This window comes from Ptychodera flava, chromosome 21 (genome assembly GCF_041260155.1).
Source record: "Ptychodera flava strain L36383 chromosome 21, AS_Pfla_20210202, whole genome shotgun sequence".
Classification (NCBI taxonomy): domain Eukaryota; kingdom Metazoa; phylum Hemichordata; class Enteropneusta; family Ptychoderidae; genus Ptychodera; species Ptychodera flava.
The window spans coordinates 2,148,909-2,167,359 of NC_091948.1; the positions used below are offsets into that span (position 1 = coordinate 2,148,909).

At 39.0% G+C, this 18,451-nt stretch overlaps 2 protein-coding genes across 3 annotated transcripts in view; one reads left to right on the forward strand and one right to left on the reverse strand.

The window, feature by feature from the left end:
• Positions 1-2,185, reverse strand: part of LOC139121072 (dual specificity mitogen-activated protein kinase kinase 5-like) — a 61,595-nt gene extending 59,410 nt beyond the window's left edge. The window contains exon 1 of one of the 2 annotated variants that reach the window (XM_070685692.1): positions 1,966-2,185. In XM_070685692.1, coding sequence (XP_070541793.1) covers positions 1,966-2,061 — 96 coding nt within the window. In that variant the 5' untranslated portion in view covers positions 2,062-2,185. The remainder of the gene's footprint in view (positions 1-1,965) is intronic. The other variant, XM_070685691.1, reaches the window with a different exon arrangement.
• Positions 2,186-7,691: 5,506 nt separating this feature from the next.
• On the forward strand, positions 7,692-17,930 carry LOC139121074 (E3 ubiquitin-protein ligase TRIM17-like). Its single transcript, XM_070685694.1, has 12 exons — positions 7,692-7,856; positions 9,462-9,583; positions 10,826-10,968; positions 11,211-11,276; positions 13,300-13,440; positions 13,992-14,211; positions 14,749-14,844; positions 15,502-15,675; positions 15,951-16,042; positions 16,444-16,522; positions 16,781-16,811; positions 17,213-17,930. The coding sequence occupies exons 1-12, from the start codon at positions 7,824-7,826 to the stop codon at positions 17,222-17,224; spliced, it is 1,209 nt and encodes a 402-aa protein (XP_070541795.1). The 5' UTR covers positions 7,692-7,823; the 3' UTR covers positions 17,225-17,930.
• Positions 17,931-18,451: the final 521 nt, after the last annotated feature.

The window sequence follows — 18,451 nt, forward strand, 5'->3', positions numbered from 1 at the left end:
AATTTTGGTCAACGGCCAATGAATGTTATTCAATTACTCTATCTTTAGTACACAACATAACATGTTCAAGTATATTGTGACACAAATCATAACTCCCTTTGTGTGTGTAGTCAGTGGTTGATGATTATATATATTAATTTATGAAGCGGTCATTAATATTATCAAATTATCAGTGTTTGCACAAGTTTTAGATGCTAGAAAATCTGTCCCCTGTTTTTCATATTTGGAAAGCTCTGTTACTTTTAAAGTATGCATGTCATCCCATAGGTACTAGGTGGTGCCTCTATAGCTGCAGTCATTATGCCATGTTCATCTCTAAAATTCTTTTTAAACAACCACTGATCAGAACATTTGGCAGTCTGTGGTTTCGCACAAATTTTGTCTCATCTCAATCAAATTTAAGTACGCAAACTGAGACTGGTGATCCTGCTAATGTTTTCTTAGAGACACTTATACTTTTAAAACGCTGCAGATGATCGTCATTTATTTTTTTGTCTGGATAAACTTTTTGGTCATGGGACTGTGCACAGCATTTTCTCTGGATCATAGAAAACCATCAGTATTCATAACATTTGCTGGGACAGTTTCTTGTAAAATATTTTGAAGGAAACCTATTAAAATTGGCAAGCTGACTGAAAAATTCAATTTGCAGATCGTCAAATGACAAATCTATGACATCTAAGATTTCCGGCTCGCTTCCGCCTCCATGCACAGAAAAACACTGTGCAGTACATGTTCAACCATGCGCGGCCCGGACTGCAGTTCTGCTGTAGTTCGACTGTCTTTCAGGCTGACTGTTCTTGATCTCTTCTAGCTCGGCGGTTTCATTGTTTCGTATTTTTTCATATCAGTTGCCGTTTTTATGCCCAACTTTCTTTCCCAACTGGATACTATCAATCCAAAGTATTTGTAACTGCCCGCTTCCCTCGATCCGCTTCAACAGTCCACTCGGAGAGTTGACAGCATGTGAGTGTTTGGGTGTCTCGAAACTACCGTAATGGGGTGGTAATGCATGACACACCACTATGAGATTACAAGACCCGGGGATCTTGAAACCTTTTCGCGCATGCTCATGTTATTACAGGTCAAAGTCCAAAGCCAGCTCTCGCCATGTGTCGATGCGCTGATGATAGGGGCAGCGTAGGTTTTGAAAGACGAGATATGCCAGTATTTCCCCGGAATTCACAATCTTGACCGAAAATCAGGCTTCAAAAATAACAAAATCGTTCGTAAATGGCCGATCGGGCATTCATTTTTTTTCGTAAATTTTCATTTTTGTTCGTAATTTACGAAAGTTACGAGCGACAGCGAGAGCACAGGGGCTGTGTGGACCAAACAAAAGGAGAGTACTACATCTGTATACAAAGTACAGAAAACAAATGGCCTGGAAGGTGTGAAGGACTTCTAGTGTGGACACACCACTTGGACGTCATCTTGGAAAGGGGGAAAGGCCACTGATGTTACTGAGATAGGACACGCCCACTCCCCCTCCCATTCCACCTGCTGATTACTTTTCGATGATGGTCATAGGGTGTATGGCATTTCCCTCTTACTCATAAAGGGCTCTATGCCTTAATTGTATTGCAGCAGTTCTCCAAGCTGCAGCTGTATGGACTTGTAGCATTACTCACTGGGCGGTGCAGTCTCTGGTGTTGCAATCTTTATGACCTGGTCATACGATTTTGTGACAATTTTGTTTACAACGGACAGAAACATGATCCACAAGTTTGTACAAGCTTGTTTAAAGTCGAAATGCAACAATAAAGTGGAATGGTATTGCACCATGGTGGCCCGTTGACATTTTGTTACAAATTATTTGTGCTATCATTAACGCTACATCGAATTCACTGAGAAAAAAAATGCGTCGAATCAGGCTGGCAGCGGCATGAATTAACCGCGTGACGGGTTCTCTCATAAAAAGTTGCAAAAAATACACATCGTCTGCAACTTCACACGGGCACTCACCAAAACATTCTGGAAAGATAAATCAAAATTCTGCACCGTCCAATCGACGTCTTCTCCTTGAGGGTTGACAATCCTTATCACGAAGTTTTCCGACATATTTGGTGAACGAAAAACATTCTTCTACGGCTTTCCATCAACGATAGTTGTTTGTCATGTCACTCGCATTTGAAACCTCGAAAGCACTCGTATAACTCGGAAGCGGAAGTGATCTATTTCGTTTGTTCGTGGTTTCGTATGACTCTAAAGGTCAACTCGGGTCATAATATGACCGTAGAACCAATCAGATTGTCTAAGAACCAGTCAATCAACATCGTGGAGGTGCCACTTCCCGCTTCAGCCTGCATGCGTGCGTTTTTGAGTGCGAGAGGACCTGGTCTGGAGTGTGCTAGCGTTTTGGCTACCGTAGTCTCGTTATGAACGTGTCTTTTAAAGTGAAATCTAGGGAAATCAACTCAATAATTTTCCAATATTTCGTTCCACGTCATTTCCTATACATCAACTGCTTGCAGTAAGCTTACTAACAGAAATAACAGATAACATTATTGAAATACCAGGATGAAAAATTGAAATGTTCATTTGCGTTGCATTGACAAGTTGTAAGTCGTTGGGCAAGCCAACGTCATACCAACCTCGACTTTAAGAATACTTTATGCAATCTAGTATACCTAGACTCACACCCGGGGATTTACATTTAACAGGCCTGATATATCATATGTAAAGCTGACGTACTTATGCATAAAACCCGGAAATGGACTTTGAAATTACTGTTCAGCAAGAACCTATTAGAATATGAAGGCAAGTGCGTAAAGTATGTATAGCTGCTGCTGGAAAAAATGGCAGTTGGATCACTTTCACCAACAGTGTCGGCCGAACTTCGCCTTCTTGTAAACAATCCTTTCACTTTACGCTGAAATCGCCTCTCGTAAATCAATTTGCTCGATTATACACGCTTTGTTCTGTAAATGGCACCCTGCAGTGTATGTCTAAAACCACGCACAAAGTTTTCCGAATAGATATAGCCTTGAAATGCGACTGCATCTCCCAATAGGTCGGGCGGTCCGGCGGTTGTGGGTTATCTCCAATTACGTCTTTATTCACAATTCTAGAATTTAGATACATTATTCACCCACGCCAACACTTGACCGCTTTTTTTGCAGTTTGTTCAAAGATTATGCCACAAAAAAGTCTGTCTGTGAAGTACTAAATTAAAGACTAAAATGTTGAAATAATGGATTCACAAAACGATATAATGATAAGAGGATTTGGACATCACATATCGCGGAGAAATTATCAAACAATGGTCAAATAATTGAAACCAACGAAAAGCTTATTAGTATTACATGTAATAGGCCACTACTGTTTAAGAAAAGTTCGCGGGTTGCACGAAAGGGGGTAATCCTAATTCAAGCACCGCGGGCCGCGTGCCAAATTTCACGATTCACGATCAGCAGGTTAAGCAAGAAATAGGTGAATTTTCACTCCAATTTAATTCACCTATTCATTTTCGTGGATAAATCAACATTCGGGCTTCAACAGCGCCTTCTAAATGCATGAACTGGTGACCAGCGAATGTGTGTTGACGAATTCTACAACAAGGGGCATATGCAGAAAGGAACTTGAGAGAAATTAAAGGGAGGGAGGGCCGGTATTTTTCAAAATCGCACCCCGTAAAATTGTGACATTATAAATTGATTAATCAAAATTCTGTACATTAATTTTGTAGACAATATGGTAAGGTTACTACATTACGGGCCAGCACATGTTGAATCACAGGCAACCCAGAAATCTGGTTGTTGTTTGTATTCATGTTTATTAGTCATGTTGTTGTTGTTGTTGTTGTTGTTGTTGACCAATAAAATTCAACGAAAATAACTGTTGTGTTGTAGTTGTTAATGTTTCAAACGTAATGTCATAAGAAACGCTACAAGGGCACTGTCATTACTTGACTCATTACAACTCTCTGCAAAAGTACACTCTATTTATGACCTTTTCAGTGTTTCGGCACGCGAAGCTTTGGCCGGCGCACAGGTGCCTGGAGCTGTCAGTGTAGTAAACATAGCTATGTACACTACACCAGTGTAGTAAACATAGCTATGTACACTACACTGGCAACTCCAAGCACCTGTAGGATATGCATTATTCTGCCGTCGTGCAATAAACCGTCTCTTCAGTCGCTAGTCGGCTTTCGTACGGCTACTGGAGTTGTCAAATTGAGAAAATTGAGAAAAAAATGTGTAGAAGTTTTAATATGATTTGTATCCATATTTATAAGCTTATGAGCTCCACCCATTACCTATGACCACAGACACATTACACGGTTGAGATGCCAGAGAACAAAATTTAACTTATTTGATCGGTTTTTCTTTTCCATTTTAAACAACTAGTTACAGATTACCGTGGAAAGGAATTGAGAGAAATTTCCAAAGTCCTCAACTATTTCTGTAAATTCGAAACAAAATACATAACACTCATAAACGGCTTAATCATGTCATATCATGGTCTCAAAGCTAATTTTGTAAAACGGTTAGTTGCGTTTTTGGGAATATGCAAATGTAGTCAAGTTGCTTTATATTTCAGGCGGGATAACCATTTTGTGAGATATCTTGCTGATAAAAATGACTCCCGAACCAACTTTACAATTTAGGGACCGTTCAGTTTTTATGGCCGGGGGGGCCCCGGCAAAATCCGGGGGGGGGGGGGGTATCTTAATTTTGGAATCCGCGAAGGGGGGGGTCATAGCTTTTTCACTGGTAGGAAAGGGGGAGGGGGTCACCACATTTTCAAAAACATAATACCAACAATAAAGTTCACTTTATGCCATGGCCATGATCGACCCTCTTTACCGGCGGGCTGCCTTTGGCGGCCCACTACAATAATTATACATTATGTATTACCCATGACCCTTTTAACGGGCAGACGCCTTTGGCGGCCCACTCCAATTAGGTTTACTTCATGCGATGGCCATGATCGACCCTCTTTACCGGTGGGTCGCCTGCGGCAGCCCACTACAATAAATTGACTTAATGTAATACCCCATGGCAATCTTAACGGCTGCATGCCTTCAGCAGCCCTGTCCAGTAAAGTTTACTTTATGCAATAGCCATGATCACCCTCTTTACAGGCTGGCCACATTTGGTGGCCCACTAGAATAAAGTTGACTTTATGTAATGGCCAAAGACCCTCTTAAAGGTCTGGTGAAATGCCCATGTTGCAAAATCACAGAAATACAGTTGATGGTCTATAAAACAGTTACGTTCATTTCTTTTTTCGTTTATCGCGCGGGATTATGAAATATGGCAAAAGAAAAATGCAATGTGGGCGTGTCCCCCGAGCCTCTCCAGTCGACTTTTTTCGGCTTTCCGAAGTTTGCCCGACGCCGTATCTCATAACGGGAATTAAAGTATTTCACACCTCCGTAAGCTCCCTACGGGGGGTAACTTCTAGGGTTTCCGCTTACATGATCAGGATAGTGTCCTCATTCACTATGGGAGAACGTTGTTCTTTTGGTGGCTGTGACAGCGGCAAGAACATGAACGGCTCAACTGTAAATTATTTTAAGTTCCCGTCAAGTGTTGAGTGTTTGAACCATAGGATGTGCTTGTCTCTGCTGGTTTGTACGATCGGCCACGGTCCCTCGGCTGAGCCTGCCTCGCTACTCGCTACACAGAAGGTTGGGACCGCGATGCAAATCAACAGCATGAACACCAACACTGAACGTTGTGACTGCCATTAAAATGCACTTGTCTACAACACGGAACGTCGAGACCGCAATGCAAATCGACAGTAACTTAAATGTAAATGGGACCGTGATTAAAATGCACTACAAGTACAACCACAACACGGAAGGTTGAGACCACGATGCAAATTAGCTGCATGAACAGCAACACTGAATGTTGAGACTACCATTAAAACGAACAACAACACGGAACGTAGAGATCGCGATACCAATCATGGAGGTAGAGTCCTCCTTGATACAAATCGACAGCAACATGGAACGCGTCGTTGGGACGGCAATTAAATTGAAGAACAACGGGGAATACCGGACCACGAGGACCGCGATGCAAATCGACCGCAACATGGAATGTTGAAGACCGTGATGAAAATCCACAACACAGAACATCTAGACCGCAATGTAAATCAACTGCAACACCGAACCTTGTTGCCTCGATTAAAATGCGTATGTCTGCTATGTATAGCAAAAGTTTCAATTCTCGCGAGGCGAGCGTTCCTATGCCCGCTGTACACTAGACAAAATGACGTCAAATTTATGTCGAGGGCTCGATTGCGTGTGTCTTAGTTTCAATTCTCGCGAGAGCCATTTATGCATGCTGTACACTAGACTAAATGACGTCAAATCTCTCGCGAGACTTGGCACGATTGCAAATACGTACGACGGAAAGAACACAATAATACGGAAGTAGACACAGTTTTGCGAATCGCCGAGAGAGAAGCGCAGATTAAACAAAAGACTAAAAAACCCACGTTTTTTCTTTATTTACCATATTTTTTAAACAAAATTCAGTTTCGCCGCTGTGGCGAATTAGGATCGATTTTTTTTTGGCCACTTCGGATTTCGATTCGCATTGGCGAACGTGGCAAATGGGCAGCGCGAACAGTGTTTTGTTAGCGGATACCGGGCAGAGATAAGGCGGCGTTGGACCGCTATTCGATGTAAATGAACACACCAGTGACGTCACAGACGGCCAACCATTATCCCCGCTATGGGCGTGACCTGAGTGTCGCAAAATGACCCCATGAAAGCCGCGCATAGAAATATCAAAAAAATTAACACTTGCGCGTACTTTTAGGTTGCAATTCTGTTGCGAGTGTAATAGTATTGACCCGCTGGAAGATATTCAGTCACACGAATGGGACCATTTCATCAGACCTTTAACCGGAGGGCTGCCTTTGGCGAACCACTCCAATAAAGTTTACTCTATACAATGTCCATGGACACAAGTTGTCTATGGAAATGAAGTTAAAAATTGCCTTACAGTCGTCCTAATTAACAGACGTGTCAATGGATGTGGCTGAGAAGTTTGTGCACTGGCATCTCAGCTACACGAATAAAGCGCGCCGCGTACCGTAGTTCAAATCCAAACCATGCGGGTAAATTTGACATATGGGTTTTGGTTATTTTTCCAGCGGGGGGGGGGGGGGGGGGGGGGTCATCATTTTTTTCGTCTGACAAAGGGGGGGTCATCTTTTTTCACGAAAAATGCAGGGGGGTCTATATTGTTTTAAACACCGGCGACAAGATTTTGCCGCCCCCCCCAGGCTGTAAAAACTGAACGCTCCCTTACAAAGAAAACTGTGAAAGTAGGCCCTGTATGCATTTTCCTTTTTGATATCGATGTTGGCGATGCGCTCTTCTGATCAGTGATCGTTGTGATGTCGTTTTTCGTGTTTTTGTAATTTGTCAGCTGAGTTTTGTGGGAATTTTTCTGTATGTCCATTTTTGTGTACCTCTGCATTTTTCTGTTGTCATGACCACAGGTAATATTGCTTGGATAGTCGTTCGAGGCGGGCGGCCGCAGGTCGCCGTTTTTCCAAGTAAACGGCGACCTGCGGCCGCCCGCGTCTCGAACGACTATCCAAGCAACGTTACGATAACCTGTGTCACGACTGATGTTGTATCCGACCAAGACTTCCAAACTTGAAACCTGCGTGTTGGTTGATATGTATGTATACATGTAGAGGGCGCTAGTATTATGACGCGAAATCTAAAAATAGCACAAGTTATAAACACAGGATGGTCGAGACGGTCGTCTGTCGTCTGGACATGATCATGTTTGAGAGATCGTATGCCCATAACATACATGTAACTCTCTAAGCATAACAGCGCACATTTCTACGGAATGGAAAGCGAAGAACTCCCTCTAAAGATTCCGGTACGTTGTAAAGGTCGTAAATCAGTATAAAATCACTGTGTGTAAATATTGCGGAGTTGACGACACATCATCGAAATGTCTCCCGTCGTTTTTAAGCATGGAGGTCTGAGGTGTCTCAGAGAGTTGTATCATGGCGGTAGTAGAGAAGTACTTGATTTGGGCCTCTTGGACTGCCAACAGTTTTATCCGCAGCAGCTCCACAAGTTTTGTGTGCACATTGCCTTTCCCGCCCATTACTGTGTTTCAAAATTGAGGACAAGGAAAAATGAAAGCTCGACAGAAAGTTTCAATGTGACACCACTTGTCAAATTTATGATAAACCATCGACTGAATGTTTTTGGATCTGTTTCGGGGCACAGTGGATCGAGCAAAAACAGAAACGATGTGCCACCCCAAGGAACAGGATGCAACTAGGTTGAACGTTGCTTCAGTTCACATTTGTAAAAATTACCAGGATGCAAGGTCTGTTTCTGTACTCTCAACATAATACCTAATGCGGATATGCATCTATCTATCAATCTCTCTCTCTCTCTCTCTCTATCTATCTATCTATCTATCTATCTATCTATCTATCAAATTAGTTCGGCACCAAAAAGCCAATGCATAGTGGCGCTTAGACTTACAATGAAAAATGCTCTCACCTGCGTGCAATTTGGCTGCATATGCCAGAAAATTCATCAATCTCTGTAGAGCTGTTTTAGATGTATGATTCAACCACAGTCTAGACTAGGGGCATGCAGCAAACCGACTGATAATTAATGGAAAAAAAATATAACTAGAGGTTTTGACACATAAATATGTTATTCTACCATAGTTTGAACAACATCAGATTTGCAGGGAAAATAATAACTGTTTACAACTGCTTTCCCAGTACAATTTTAAAAATTCCCAGCTCTATGTAGTTTTCCACTCCCCCACGGCATCCCATAGAAACCTGCCCTCTTCCCATATCCAGTAAAAAAACTCCCAACTGCACTGCCCTCTCCTTTTATAGAAGTTCCAATCGCCATCTCTTTGCCACATACTTTAAATTTCCCTCCTTTCTGGCAAACTCCAGAACACATTTAAATCACACGCCTGTCTTCAAGTGACCATAAGAATGAAATTTCCCCATCAGCCATGAAAAAACTGCCTACCTACCTGTTCCCAGATTGTTGATAAAAGCAAAAGAAATAGTGAAGAGTTTTATTCATGAATAGCCTGACTTGCTTCCCCTGATAGTCGCAGCCCATCACATTACCCATGTGTGGAAAACATGGTTGTACTGATGATGATGGTGCTACATTTTATAGCATTGAAAGACCTTGTTCAGGTCTGAGAGACCCCCTCAGACCATGGAGGTAGAAAGAATTTCTTTCTACCTCTATGCTCAGACCACAGTCCCTCTATGTGGATAGAGGGACTGTGCTCAGGCATAACAGCCAACGGGAGGCATTTCAATGATGTGTCGTCAACTCCGCAATATTTATAGCAAGGTGTTTATACAGTACATTCGCAGAGTTTATATACTGTAAGTAATTTTTATGTTGTTATATTTACCTGTATGGTATATGGTTGGCATTTACATTTATTTTATACTTTTGTACATGTTCCTAATCTTTTTAGGTAAAGGCCTTGTTAGAGAACTTGACCTGTCCGATATGTATGTCAGTGCTAAATGACACCTACATGACTCGATGCGGACACAGATACTGCAAAGAGTGTATCAAAGAATGTGTCAATAGAAGGTAAGCATTGATACAGATGAAAAACAGATGTTAGGGGCTTGATCAACAAAATTCTGAAGATATAATAATGCTGATACCTCAGAGATGTGGTATTATTATGGTGGTAATGCATGGTCTCTTAAACAATGAAAATATTAACCAGACTATCTCACATTGCCATATTAGGTAGTGATGAATGACATCATAGTATGTTGACAACAAAAATATCAAAGAACAATGACATTGTTTACAGATTACAATCTCATATTCAGTTGTCATTTTAGCAAACACTAAGTGGATTGAATCAAAGACCTTTCCCAAAATTTGAGTTCAAATGTGCGTAGTGATAATGAATGACAGAATGCTATACAATGTAGCATTTTATCATGGATATTAAATTGGAAATGCACTGTGTGGAAAGTTGTTGTATCTTTAATACTGATAATTGGATACTGGTTGGTTTGTGCATTTAGCAAGCATTAGCAAGTACATGAACATGGTATAGTGGATGCAGTTATGTACAGTTTCAGTGCATCATCGATATTAATTCCAACAGCAGAATGCTTAAACAGGAACTTCCCCTAATAAAAGCTAGATTATCGTAAATCTATGCAAATGTAAAAAAGCCACGCTACAGATCAGACGTGCCGTGTTTGGTCCCAGAATTCCATAATTTTGACATGTTTCAGGGATTCATTGTAATTGAATCTTGCATATGATGTCTGTGAATATATAGCGACTAAACTTGAGTTGAAAATAAACTGAAAAAATGTTCCGCTCTTTGTTGGAGAACGCATATGTTTCAAAATGTGTTCCCTGTACGACCATTTGACCCCCACTTTGCATATGTCACGTAAGTACTGATCATGATTATTCAAATTTCTCATACGGTCAAAGTGATGCTATGAGAATTCAAAAACTCCCACCCAGAGTATGTAAATGGCTGTGTTATCAGTAATCCCTTTATAGTGCGCCCACGGTCCTGTAACTTGAACTTTTGTTTGTTTTGAATTCTTGCTTCTAGCAGACCAAATTTAAAGGCCAAAATAGCACACGCAGCTGTCAACTGTCTGTAGCTATCAGCTGATATATCTTGTATCAAAGCAGGTAGTGAAAATTATGTAAAGACTTGTTGTAACTTTTAATTTTTCCTCCGACAGTGTCTTCTATTTCAGATTACTCAGAGGCTTCCAATACTCATTATCAAGTGCCTTATAATGCATTACCAAAACCACATTGACTCTATTTCTCCTCTATGTCCAGGCATAAATGCCCCTGTTGTAATGCTGACATTGCGTCAGTCAAAGAACTTGTCCATGATCATCAGTTTAATCTGCTTATTCAAATCATCAAGAATGAGAAAAGCATGGCAGAAGAGAATTATTTTCAGACACTTATAAATGCAGGTAAGCATCCAGTTTACTTCATACAGTACATACTTGTAATCTTATAGATACCGTGTCATGGTAGGAAAGGGCAGAGGTATAACTGAACTATTGTGGCAAAACATGTTACTATGACTCAGCATTCTGCTTTTGGCTTATCAATTAGTTTTAAAGAATCTTGAACATTGTAGATGTTTTTCTTCGTGGACAGAATATTATTAAAATATTCTAGGGCACTCATTAATATTTGAATTCATCTTCAGCTGTAAGTACAGTCACTTCAGATCAAGGAAGTTCAACTCATTCTCCTGTGGAGGAAGTATTGAAAAGTAAGTACTACCAAGTTGACTTGGTCTGTAATAAGGCCCCCGAGCACTTGTCAAGTGTTATGTTGAATGCTGAGAGAGAGAGAGAGAGAGAGAGAGAGAGAGACAGACAGACAGACAGACAGACAGAATGTTTTCAGATAGAAGCATGTATCACTGAAATCATTTGTCCAATTAATCTTTGTTATCAACGACAGGAAAATGGTATTCGCCAGATTATTACTTATGTCTGATCAAATGTAATTTTTAAAATGTTTTGTTTGGTGTTCTTGTTCATATATGATCTTTTAACTGTTATTGTTTCTAACTTTTTTGAAAAATGTGTTACTGTGAAAACACTCACTGGAAGAGTATTCTTTTTATTGGCTTCATATGTGGTCATAATACATCATTTGTAATGAACAAATATGATCTTCGTATGAAAAATAAATCAATCAGAACCAAAGATGATAACATCAGTCTTAAAATTTCTGATATCCACACAATTTTGTAAACTTTTGTCTGCATGATTTGTGGTTTTATTAGCTCATATTTGGTCTTGTATATAAATACCAAAAAGAGCTTATATGATGAGTCGGTGGCGTCTGTATGTCTGTATATTTGTGGGTATGTATGTGCGGATGTATGTCTGTCACACGCAAAGGCTCCCATACCGCCAAAGCTACAATCTCAGTATTTGGTGTACAGGTAGATGCATGGGTTGAGATGTGAATTTGTTCAAATGAACACGTCAGTGTCAAAAATGTGCAAATGAGGTTAGAAAAAGGGAAATCCTGCAAATGTGCAGGAGTGATGGCATGCCAGTGACTTAAAACAGGCTAACTCCACTGACTTTAGTCATTTCCTGTCATTGTTTATGAACTGTTACATATTAACAGACCTGCTATAACCATAGACAGTAGAGGGGAGGAAGACCGTCTATGGTCAAACTAAGAGGGGCTAGCTGCCTTTCTGCTATGCATGTTGCTAAAGTTGACCTCCAGTACCTAAAGTTTCAGACCTTAATTACTTTTGTCATTCTTGTTTTTCTGGTTTAAATATTTCTTGTTGTTTTTCTGGTTTTACTGTGCAGAAATCATTGTCATAACATCAACATAGAATTTTCCTGCACTGAACAGATGGAAACAACATTTATTGTTGATCTTTGGTACCCATACTGGTATATACCAATTCTGATCAAATTTGAGCGACACCGTATAATTGCGGTATTTTTAAAATTCAGAGTTCAGTATCAGTTTTTAGCTCATATTTGGTCTTGTATATAAATACCAAAAATAGCTTATATGATGAGTCGGTGGCGTCTGTATGTCTGTATATTTGTGGGTATGTATGTGCGGATGTATGTCCGTCACACACAAAGGCTCCCATACTGCCAAAGCTACCATCTCAGTATTTGGCGTACAGGTAGATGCAGGGGTTGAGATGTGAATTTGTTCAAATGAACACATCAGTGTCAAAAATGTGCAAATGAGGTAAGAAAAAGTGAAATCCTGCAAATGTGCAGGCCAGTAAGAAACAGGCCAACTCCACTGATCTTGAATCATTTCCTGTCATTGTTTATGAACTGTTACATATTAACAGACCTGATGAAACCATAGACAGTAGAGGGGGGGGGGGACCGTCTATACTCAAACTAAGAGGGGCTTGTTTCTGCTATGCATGTTGCTAAAGTTGACCTGCAGTACCTAAAGTTTCAGACCTTAATTACTTTTGTCATTCTTGTTTTTCTGGTTTAACCCTTTCACCCCCAGTTCCCTGTATACAGGTCCAACTTTACCAGAGAAAACAATGGATTTGGGACAAACCATTGTGGTGAAAGGGTTAAATATTTCTTGTTGTTTTTCTGGTTGTACTGTGCAGAAATCATTGTCATAACATCAAAATAGAATTTTCCTCCACTGAACAGATAGAAACAACATTTATTGTTGATCATTGGTAACCCATACTGGTATATACCAATTCTGATCAAATTTGAGCGACACCGTATAATTGCGGTATTTTTAATAATATTTGTGTATGTCTTCAGAGCATCTCAAGGAAGGGTTAGCAGCTCATGAAAACTACTATCAACAGATGAAAAGACAGTGTAGACAGCAATTACAATGCATTGAAAGTGACATGAAAAATAAAGTTGATGAGTTACAGAGGAATGGATCAGCTGGCACAGGTTTGTAATGATAGTTCCTTGCTGTTGCCTTCCTTCCTACCATGTTATGTGTAAAGTAAGGTGTAACTCTGCCATCCACTATGTGGTTTAACAGAAGTAAGCAAATTCATTATTTCTCAGGCCACAATTCAGTCTCCGCATACTCCAGTGGCCTGCAGTCTAGTTTCAATTGTCTTGCATGTGTTTTAGAATCACAAAGGTGAATGTCTTGTCTGATCTGTTGAAACAGCAGTATACACTTTTCTAAGCAGATATTTTAAGGTCCTGCACGATAAACTATTATGATTTTCTTATTTCAATTTTGAATATTCTCATCTCATCACAGTAAGTACTCTCACTTCACATGCGAAAGTTTTTTATATGTGTTCCCTTATTTTGAAATATGCAAATGATAGTTCAAATAATCTGATGAATTGGAGCAAATGTCTACAAATCTTGCTGCGGAAACTATCCAAAAGCAAATATATGTTGAACGGTATGTGAGGAAATTCGAGGTAGTTTAAAAGATTCCAGGTACAAAGAAATTACTGTTCACAAAATTATCCCCTCAGAGCTAGAACAACAACTTACAGCATTAAAAGCCAAGTTTGAAGAACAGAAAGACACCTTACTTGGTGAGTTTCAGAAATGTTCCAATATGGTATCAGATGCATATGACAGGTATCTAAGTGAGATGCTTCCAACACCAGCCATTTTACCAGTCAACGTGACTCTAGTCCTCCTTGATAAAGAAATAAGTTTACCAGATGTCAAACTGAAACCCAATGACAGGTAAGCAAATCAGTATGACACCATATCAGATCCTATTGTACACAGATTCCCGTGTTAACATTTGATGTCTCAGCAATGAATGCATGTGTTGTTCACGCACCTGGTTTATAATCACATAACAGGAATGTACACAATTTTGATTACAGTTGGCACAAATAAAGTATAGGCGGTTTCAAGTAGTATGTGGGCACATCAAATTTGTGCAAAATGTCCCTGATTATTTATTAAAGTGTATTTTCCGTGACAGCTGGTAAAGTTGGCCGACAGAAAGTTTTTGGCCAGCTGCTGGCTATTTTCAACATTCTTGACACAACAGCATACCTGTAGTACATACAGCCACAGGCAATGTATAATTTTTCAGGTAAAGTTGTACTTGGTTGTACAGAGGCAGTTCTTATGTATCTTGTTTATTTAATCTGTCTCTATTTTGAGGAATAAGCAGGGAATTGATTTTATGATCAGATTTTATTAAGTGTACGAATGTAGCTCTGTTAGTTATGTTCCATTGTATGGTGCTCTTTGGTATTTTCTTTTCAGCACCGTAGAAATCCAAGAAATGTTGAAATGCCTCATGGAAGCAAAAGAAGACCCTATTGTAGACTTTGCAGAGGATGTTCAGTTTATGTTGGTTGGGTGAGTTACTCTATTCTGGAGAAAATAAGCCAAAGAAGCCTGACAACAACATGAACAGAAAGTACAATGTAAAAATGAATTCTGACCAAAGCTGCAAAAGAAATTGAAACTTAACCTGTTTATCCCCGATAGGGATGACACCCCCTAATTTCCTGTATTGAGGTCCACTATGACCATTCATAACAATGGGTTTGGATGAATCCATGGTGGTGAAAGGGTTAAAAAACAAAGGATAGCGACTGTGGCTGTGAACAGTTCAAAGTGCAATCTTGTTCTTAAATTGCTCAATCTGAGGTTTCTTTGGTGACTTGTTGCATTTTTTGCATGAAATAAGGATACTTGCCAATGCAGTTTCTACTGTTATTTCATCCTTTCATCAATGCTAGAGCACTGTTAGAATGGAACCTACAGATAAATTCATTGTGTGTTTTGCATACACATACAAAATTATGTCAAGCTGGATACTCTTTTGTATGTCATACACTGTAACACACATACTCTCCAATAAGAAATTTCTGACTTAAAAAGGGAGGTAAGATTCTTGCAGTACACAAAATCACATTTAAAGACCTGCGTATGTTAAATTAGGACTGTGGTTATATTATATTTTAAAAATAATAAATTATAGGTTCATTTATTCCTTGTTTTGCTTCACAGTCCCTTTGCAAAACGGAGTCTTTATGAAACCCATCAGCTTGCCAAGGATGTCGTCCACCACAATGCAGTGCATACTGATGTTGTATTGCTACTCAGAGACAGTAAACCAGTACTGGAGTTTGGTGCAAAACCTGGCAGTGAAATTGTCATCATTGGACAGGTCAAATGTAAAAGGTACGCATCTGTATCAGTCTGGTGTACTCTGTGTACAGTAACATCTGTCATCGGAAAGGCTATGTTCTCAAAGGTTGCAACAGCTATCTCAACCAAATATTGGTATTTCTGCCAGTCAAATTACCATGATGCATAATCAATCCTACAGCAATACAAATACAGCTGAAAAGATTAAATAGTAATATTATATACTGGTTGTATGTCTGCTATGAAGGCTTTGTACATGTCTTTATCATGGTAAAGCCAGTGACAATTCATTGTTTTTCATCTTTCAGTGATCTGCCAAAGCAGTGTTTTGCAAGAGTGTTTGAAGCTGGTACTGAACAAATTGTTGACTACTTCACTTGTCATGACTGTAAATTTAATTGTAAGTTGGAGGGTTTTGAACAGAAGTTTACAAATTGCAAAGCCCACTTTTGTTGTGCTGGGTTGTAGATATATGTATTGAATTTTATGGATATTTATCGTAAGAAAACAAGTTTCTCATGATATTTATCCTGTAGGAAATTCTTTGATCTTCTTTTGCAAATTCAGTTTAATACCCATAACTAGGGAAAAAGGTGACTATCAGCTGTTGATAATACTATTCCAACCTGTTATGTGCAACTCAGGGATATGAACATGTTTGTTTATACTCCCATGGTTACTATATATGGTCTTATCATCATAATTGCTAATTAAACCCTGCTGTTTGCAATGGTATGACTTACCCATATATGGGTGTTCAAAGTTTATCACTAGATAATTTGATGTCCTTTTTATCCACAGGGGTGTGCAAATCTTGCATGGAGAGCTGTCATAAGGAACACAAAACTGTTCCCTACATTATGAATCACCATCCAACATGGTAAGCTGGCCACAGCCATATGTATCTCAGTCATTTCCTAGTGTTGAATTTGAAGTAAATATTTAGAATCTTGCAATGCAACATCCAGCCAAGCTAATCCACTGCTTTTGCAAGGGATACTTAATTATCTTGTTGTATGGCATTAAAATCTGCAACATGTCTACAGAAGAATATGCTACTGTATGCAAATCTACTAAACTCTGCATCCAATGTTAGTTTGCATTGTACAAAGATAAAACTTCATCTGTCTTTTTTCAGGGCATGCTGTTATTGTACGAAGAAGAAAAAGGTAGGAACCGGTGACTTTTACACACTATCCTCAAAAATACTTTATTTCATGAATGCTCTAGCAAACTGTGTTAGAGTCATGTGTCTGAATGTTGAGATTGCATCAACTTTTATAACCAGAAACGATTTTGTGGTGTTGTGGTGTCTTGTACTTGTTGCACAAAGCCATACTTGAATGAAATCGATGTGAAGCAAAATCCTTAGAAAACTGTACTGTAACTTTGCTGCACATTTTGTTAACGTTTTTGAAAATAATTTTATGAAATCACATGTAGTTTCCCAAGTATTTTTAATGACTGAAAAAGAAACCAAGAAATTGTGATTTGATTGCTGATCCTGTGACTTTCTCCCAGAGCAAAGATTTTGATGTAATCATATTTTGTTATTCCTTTCTGATTTCAGTGTATCCTTTGAGAGGAGGACCCAAGAGTTTGCAAGTTTTGACATCATCTACCTATGGAATGAAATTCATCAATTCTGTATCATTTGCATATCACCTGCCCAACAGTATGAACTCCTATTGCAGAACTTGAAAATGAGCCTTGGTAGATCAGAAAAGTATTGGAAAAAATTTGAGAGTGAATATCTGTCAATGGATACATACTACCTTAAGTGTCATTCTTTAATTCACGCATTTACTGGAAAGTTTTACCATTGTGGGAATTGTATTGGGGAAGGGTAGTATGCCGGCCTAACACCAAGTTATACCATATACTCATGGGAAATAATTATTGTGATACACCGGAAACTTTTACCAGATATCAAAAGCAATCATCAGTTACTGTCTGTAAATTTGAAATACTTGGTTTTTGCATCAAAGATATGTGGACTTGTGGAAATTATTATCTTTTAACAACTTTTTATGCTTTTGACCTACCCCATAACTGTAAGTTCTGTCAATATACAGTTAAACATACCATACACCAATCAGTAGAAAAGCAGCGGACTTACAAACCAATAGTAAAAGAGGAGACATCCAAGTATGCGTTCTGTAAATTATATCAATGTGTACAGAGAACAATGTATGTTGACTTGTAAATATTTACTTTATGCTTGACACACTGCTTATCCAAGTTTGTATACAAAGGTTTATTTATATTAAACATTGTATGAAACTGTATTGTTGTATCTCTACGTGAGTTTCTGTAGCAGCCACTTTATTATTTGTAAACTGTACGAAAACAGTCTGTTTAAACCAAGTAAAGCAAGACATTAAATTTTGACAATATTTTGTGAGTCATTGTCAATTCAAATTGTTTTTCTTTGGCATAATTTTAAACGAAACATTGTTCATTATCTTGTCTTACCACAAAACAGTGGTTCCAGCTTTTGGGGGGTTTCAAACTATGGTAAGCTTCAATTTCTATTTATGAAGCCAGCAATTGCTGTATTTTCTATACTCTCAAGCCCTGCATGATTGATTAGAATACCAACAACCAATGAAAAGACAGCATCCCTCCAATGCGCACCAATCATATTCCCTAATTCAGAAAACAAAGATGTATTTATACTGTGGAAAATCTTCAACCAGACAGATTAAGTTAATACAATACTGGGCAGTTTGGCAGTCTTGTTTTTTGTTCATAAATGTGAAATACACTATTTTGTGTTTTTGAAACACAGACACTGCAACTTTCAAAT

Bases quoted from the DNA above. Each gene is read 5' to 3' on its own strand.
- LOC139121074 (XM_070685694.1), top strand. From the start codon at position 7,824: ATGGAAAGCGAAGAACTCCCTCTAAAGATTCCG. The intron at 14,212-14,748 runs GTAAGCAAATCA...TTTTCTTTTCAG, and splicing joins AAACTGAAACCCAATGACAG to CACCGTAGAAATCCAAGAAA. The intron at 14,845-15,501 runs GTGAGTTACTCT...TTTGCTTCACAG, and splicing joins GTTCAGTTTATGTTGGTTGG to TCCCTTTGCAAAACGGAGTC.